At 58.8% G+C, this 5,757-nt stretch overlaps 1 protein-coding gene across 1 annotated transcript; it reads left to right on the plus strand.

Moving 5' to 3' along the window:
• The first annotated feature begins 1,551 nt into the window (after window positions 1–1,551).
• Window positions 1,552–3,657, plus strand: FOXI2 (forkhead box I2). The gene is made up of 2 exons (XM_032313733.1): window positions 1,552–2,125; window positions 2,860–3,657. Exons 1-2 carry the CDS (start codon window positions 1,567–1,569, stop codon window positions 3,300–3,302), a joined length of 1,002 nt encoding a protein of 333 aa, XP_032169624.1. The 5' UTR covers window positions 1,552–1,566; the 3' UTR covers window positions 3,303–3,657.
• The last annotated feature ends 2,100 nt before the right edge of the window (window positions 3,658–5,757 follow it).

Here is a 5,757-nt window from a genome sequence, read left to right on the forward strand (position 1 = left end):
GCTAATGTCCAGATTTCACATTGCTATTTATTATAAACATATATTTTTTATCCCCAGGGGTAAGGGCAGTTACTTCTAAGGAGAACCCTGTGTTGCAATGGAGGGACTCTGTCTTCTGCTCTTTGTTAAATTGTTCCACAAATCAGTTGTTGTACAGAAAATTTGAAATTAGGATTTGAGAGGCCTTAAGCCCATCCCGACAGTAAATGGCTGACACAAGCTGGGACCCTTAATTCCAAAGTCCAAACCTTTCCCTCCACCCCATCCTTAGCCCAGATCCACCGCCCTCCTCCTTAAGTGGAGAAGGAGGCTGGCGGTGGGACTGAAACTTTGGTTTGTTAAATGCATTTAAATGTATTTGCTTTGAGGATCCACAGACCCAGGGCGAAACCAATTTCAGTGAGACTGGCTCTGTTTGAGCTGGCGCTGCATTTCAGAGTGATGGGCCCCTTCTACTATCTCGGAAACTTGATCACCAGAGAATTTTCACTTCTCCTTGTGCGCGCTGGCAGGTGGCAAGAACCCTGAGTCCTGGGGGCTGACGTTCTTCCCAGGCACCCAGCCTTGGGGAGCCAGGCGCGTGGGGTCGGGGCGCTGGATGGGGGAAGCCCCCGTAGAGCTGGTGGGGATTAGGGAGGCAGGAAGCCTGGAGACAGGGGGACCTGGAGGTAGGGGGAGATGCAGCCCTGGAGATCCGAGAGATTGGGGGAGCCAGGAGAATGGCTCCAGAGCAGGGAATCAGGGGCATACAGAAGCCCAGTGTTTTGGGAGTTCCAGTAAAGGCAGTGGAGGGTTTTGCTAATCCCTGCACTCCGTGTAGGAGGCCACTGCACGAATATGCCAGACAGGGTTTGGGGAAAAAAGAGGCTTCCCTGGACAGCTGGGGTGTCCTGAGCTTCCAGCATCTCGGCTTTCTCAGGGGTCTGGTCCACCTTAGCGCATTAATTGCGCGGGGGACTCCGTATGACTCCAGTGCCACTGTCTTGGCCCAGTCAGGCCTGGCGGGCACTCGCATCTTTCACCGAGCTGCCTCTCCTCGTGGCCCCAGCCCATCGACATCCGTGAGCTTCATGGAGACTCCTTGCCCAGCGCAGCGGCCCTCTGCTCCCCTCCCAGTGGCCCCAACCACACAGCGGCCCCGGGGTGATGAGAGATTCCGCAAGGGCAGGGTCCCCCATGGGCGAACTTGGGTGCTGTGCCTTCGACTGGGGCCTGCGGGAGACCTGGTACCTGCGCGAGGGTCCATGACAGCCAGGACTTCGGGCCCCTAGAGGCCAGATGAGGCCGGGATAGGTGAGATTCCCGGGGATTCTGGTCTCTGGCACAGGAGGCACAGAGTAGGGGAGTCACCAGGGCTGCGTGTCTGGATCTAGTCCGGACCGGGGCGGGGCGGAAAGCTGACCTCGGGGCGGGGACCCAGACAACACTCTAACGACGCTGTCGGGGGAGGGGGCTGGTAACCCACACTCACCCGGGCGAGGGCCCCGACGGCATTTAAAGGGCGGAGGGCGGGGCCCGGCGGGCGGCACCCGGGAGCTGCTGGCGGCCACGCTTGATGGGGCTCCCATGAGCTTCGGCGCCCAGCCTCCCGGCCAGGCCCGGGAACGACTGAACATGGCCTCGTACTGCGACGGCTCGGGTGTCTGCCGGGCCCCGCACAGCCAGGCCCGGGCAGCCGCGCACCCGGTGGGCTACGGGCGCGGGGATCTGGGCGCCGCGGGAGCCGGCCAGCGCCTGTGGCTGAACGCGCCGGCTCTCAGCCCCGCGCCCTATGCGCCCTGCCCTGGGTCCGCGCAGCCCTACGCGGCCTCTGGCTACGCGGCCCCCGGCCCCCTCCTCGGCGCCCCGGGCAGCCTGGCGGGCGCCGACCTGGCGTGGCTGAGCCTCTCGGGCCAGCAGGAGCTGCTGCGGCTGGTGCGGCCGCCTTACTCGTACTCGGCGCTCATCGCCATGGCCATCCAGAGCGCGCCGCTGCGGAAGCTGACGCTCAGCCAGATCTACCAGTACGTGGCCGGCAACTTCCCCTTCTACAAGCGCAGCAAAGCGGGCTGGCAGAACTCCATCCGCCACAACCTGTCGCTCAATGACTGCTTCAAGAAGGTGCCCCGCGAGGAGGATGACCCAGGTGAAAAGGGCGCGCGCGGATGCCCCGTCCAGGACTCCGCTTCTTCCCTCAGCCCCGCTGCTGGCACTCTAGGACTGGGGCGGCCTGGGACAACCCAGTCCCTCAGACACTGCACAGCTAGGGGTACTGAGGCGGGAGGAGGGGGAGGAGAGTCGTGCTTGGCAGCAGCCAGGGCCAGAGAAGACCCCGGGACCCGCAGACCCTGACTTCAAGTCTGCGACTCTGTGAGTCTCGAACTCTCTGTGCGCTCCTGCGGAGGAAGAACCAGGGGAGTTGGTCAACTGGGCGACTTTGGGGGTCCGTCTCTGGGCTTCAGTGTCTTGCTGTAAAACAGGGAGGACAGTGCCTCGCCAAGGAATTGGTAAAGCCAGTGAGATGCCGCTTCGTGAAGCGCGGAGACAACACAGAGCCCAAGGCTGGTCCGCGCCGCTCCATCGGCAGAGGGACTGCCACAGTCCAGGGGGCCGTGCACCCCATACGCTTTCTCCCTGGCCTTGGACTTAGAGGGGCTCGGTATTCTTGGTTGTTGCCCTTCCCCGGCCTTTCTGGGATGTCCACATTCTTCCCAGCCGGCCTGTGGAGGCCCTTCCCTGCACAAACCTCAAGGTTCAGGGTGGGGGTGAGGACTCGTGAGGCTGGTGGGGAAATCCTGGAGTTGACCTGGGTTCGTCACGTTCCCACCACGGTCGGCCAGACCTCACATTTTCTGAACTGAGTCCTCTCTTCCTGCTCAGGTAAAGGCAATTACTGGACCCTGGACCCAAACTGCGAGAAGATGTTCCACAACGGGAACTTCCGACGGAAGAGGAGGCGCAGAGGAGAGCCGAGCGCCGCGGCTCCCTCGGGAGCCGGGAGCCCGGGAGGAGCCGCGGCACCGGAGCTGGAGCCCCTCGGCGCGGCCTCCCCGGACCTGCAGGCCCCGCCGTCCCCGCCCGGGCCCGACGCTGCCGCCTGCTTCTCCAGTTTCGCCTCGGCCATGGGGGCCCTGGCTGGCGGCCTCGGTACCTTCCCCGCGGGCCTGGCGGGAGACTTTCCTTTCGGGAGACCGACGACCGTCGCCGCCCACGGGTCGCAAGCCCCAGGCCCCGCGCCCGGCTTCAGCACCGGCCATCAGACAGCGGCCGCCGGCTTCCGCGTGGGCCACTTGGTCTACAGTCGGGAGGGGACCGAAGTCTAAGGGGGAGGCGGGGATTGTCCCAAGTGCTGCGCCGCGGTGCTGAGCTCAAGCCCGGATTTCCGCCGCTGCAGAGTGGGTGTCGCAGAAGGAGCGCAGACAGCTGAGCTGAGCGCATCTTAGCCTCCCAGTGGCCGGCGCGTCATGCCTCGACCATTCAGATGGACACTGTGGCCGCTCCCTGTGCCAAGGCTTCTACTTCCTCTGAGCCTCCACCCGTGCTCTGGCCGGATCCACCTTCAAGGGGCAACAGGCTGGCACCCATCTCCTGCTTTTTGGAGAGGAGCCTGGGCCACTGTAAAGAGACTTCTAGGTGTTGCGGGAGCGCCGCCTGGGTGCTATCAGGGGTCCATTTCCTCTTCCAGCCCAGCCTGGTTCACCTGGAGGCTTGGGGTCTTTCCTTAGTGCTCTAGGGAAGCCCAAGCCGGGGTGTGTGTGTGTGGGGGCAGGTAGCTTCTCTTCACCCTCATGGGAGGTGTAGCTTTGAGGGGGATCTGGGACTCCCGGCACTGGGATGGTGAAGGAGAGCTCCCTTGTGGCCGCACCTGCTGCGTAGGGCTGTCAGAGGCCAGGGGATAGCAGCTCCTTTCCCTACTGGTGCCTGGCTCTTTCTGACTCTGCCCTAGGACCGGGTGCCTGGACCCGGGACCACAGGAGCACTGCCTGGCACCCCAGAGGCACAGGATGGGCTCTGGTTTGCTTCCCACCCCACTCACACTCATACCCAGTGTGCTCTCGCTCCTTATCCCCCAGTTGGGCCCGGGCTGCCCCTGCAGGCAGAGGGGAACCGCAGCCTCCTGCCTCAGTGAAGTGCACTCTCCTAGTTTGTATTTACCCAGAAGGTTCTCTTTGGCACCCACAGCCACTAGGAGGAGGAAGTTTGGCCCTGGCACAAAACTTAGGCCTTCTCCAAGTCTCTGGTGGCTTAGGGGTACCAGTCATTTCGGGGTGCTTGGCGGGCTCACCCTCTTTCCCTGCACCCAAGGACTCCGGAGAGGTGCCTTCCCTGGAGCAGCGCAGGGCCAAAGGGGTTAACTCCTGGAGTGGAGCAGTGATCAATGAGCAAGCATCCCTGCCTCCACTCACTGCAGTTTTCCGTGCCTAATTCAGAATACCAGCATTGCTGCTGTGCTGGGAAGGAGGCTGCCCCTGCGTCTGTCCTCAGAGCTGACCCCCAGTGGTCCTGATGAACAGTGGGGTGTGTGTGTGTGTGTGTGTGTGTGTGTGTGTGTGTGGTGGGGGCGGGGAGAGAAGAAGTCAGAGACTGGGGACATGACTAGGACAACCAAGAGTTGTCCAAGAATAGGACAAACCAGTTTGGATCCTGGGGCTTATGTCACTGAGCCTTCCTGGCAGCAGCCGCAATCCTGCTCACTTCTCAGCATCTCAGGACATCTGGCTGCCGCCCGTAAGCAGCGGCTGGTTCTGTTGGCGCTTACCGTGCTGCCCAGGCCCAGGCTGACTGACAGCCAAGGGCAAATCTTTTTTGGAGAAACACTCCCCAAATGTAATATGATTAAAGAAGGCCAGAAAAGAGAAAGAAAATCCTTACCCTATAAGTAAAAGAATTTTATCTTGAGCCTATTTTAATAAACTATAATGATGAAAAGAAACAGCAGTATATGGAATTGGAATGTGTGTGTTATTTTATACACGAGAAGAGTCCCGGCCGTAGTCTCCGCCTCCCCACAGAGACTCTGAGTCTGCCGGAAACTTAGAGGGAATTAAAAAGAAAAAAACTTTGACAGCTTTGGGAAAATACAATGTGTAATTTGACAATCAATGGAACTTCCAGAAAGTCGGCTGACAAATCCGTAGGCAAGCACTGTGTATCTTACCTAGTGGCGTGACTGTTAGACATTGGTGCAGAGCTGGCCTTTTCCTTCCAACAATAGTTTTCTGTTAAAAATGAGAAAAAAAAAACTTTTCAAAAACATTTTCCAGTTTTTGGTGTTTTTGACTCGAAATCAGTTTTTTGTGTTTGAAATTGTTCATCTGTATTCAAGCTTTATACGATTAATAGGTCAGAACCAAATCGATGGAAGCTTCATGAAAAATGCATCATTACAAATAATTCTAGTCCTGTGGGGTATTCGGAAATCCGAATCCATCTCTCCTCTCCTTGGTGACAGTCCAGGCATCTGGATGTCTTTTCACAGCAGGGGTGGGGGGTGAGGAGGGGCAACCCAAATGCCCTTTCTGGGCCCTGGCCTGTCAGCTTGGGAGCCACTTATTTAATCCCCAAAGAGATGTTTTCTCAGAAAAAGGAAAGTGTGTACTGAAATCACAATAAATAAACCAAACAAAAATGCTTGTAGTCAGTTTATAATTAAATCCTTTCTTTGGTCAGGAGTCAATGAACTTGACCATGGTTCTAAAGCAAGCTGTCCATGAGCCACTGAAGGGCCAACGCCTCTTCCTCAGATGGGGAACTGCTGCCAGGAGGCCAGGAGAACCC

This window comes from Mustela erminea, chromosome 14 (assembly GCF_009829155.1).
Source record: "Mustela erminea isolate mMusErm1 chromosome 14, mMusErm1.Pri, whole genome shotgun sequence".
Lineage (NCBI taxonomy): Eukaryota > Metazoa > Chordata > Mammalia > Carnivora > Mustelidae > Mustela > Mustela erminea.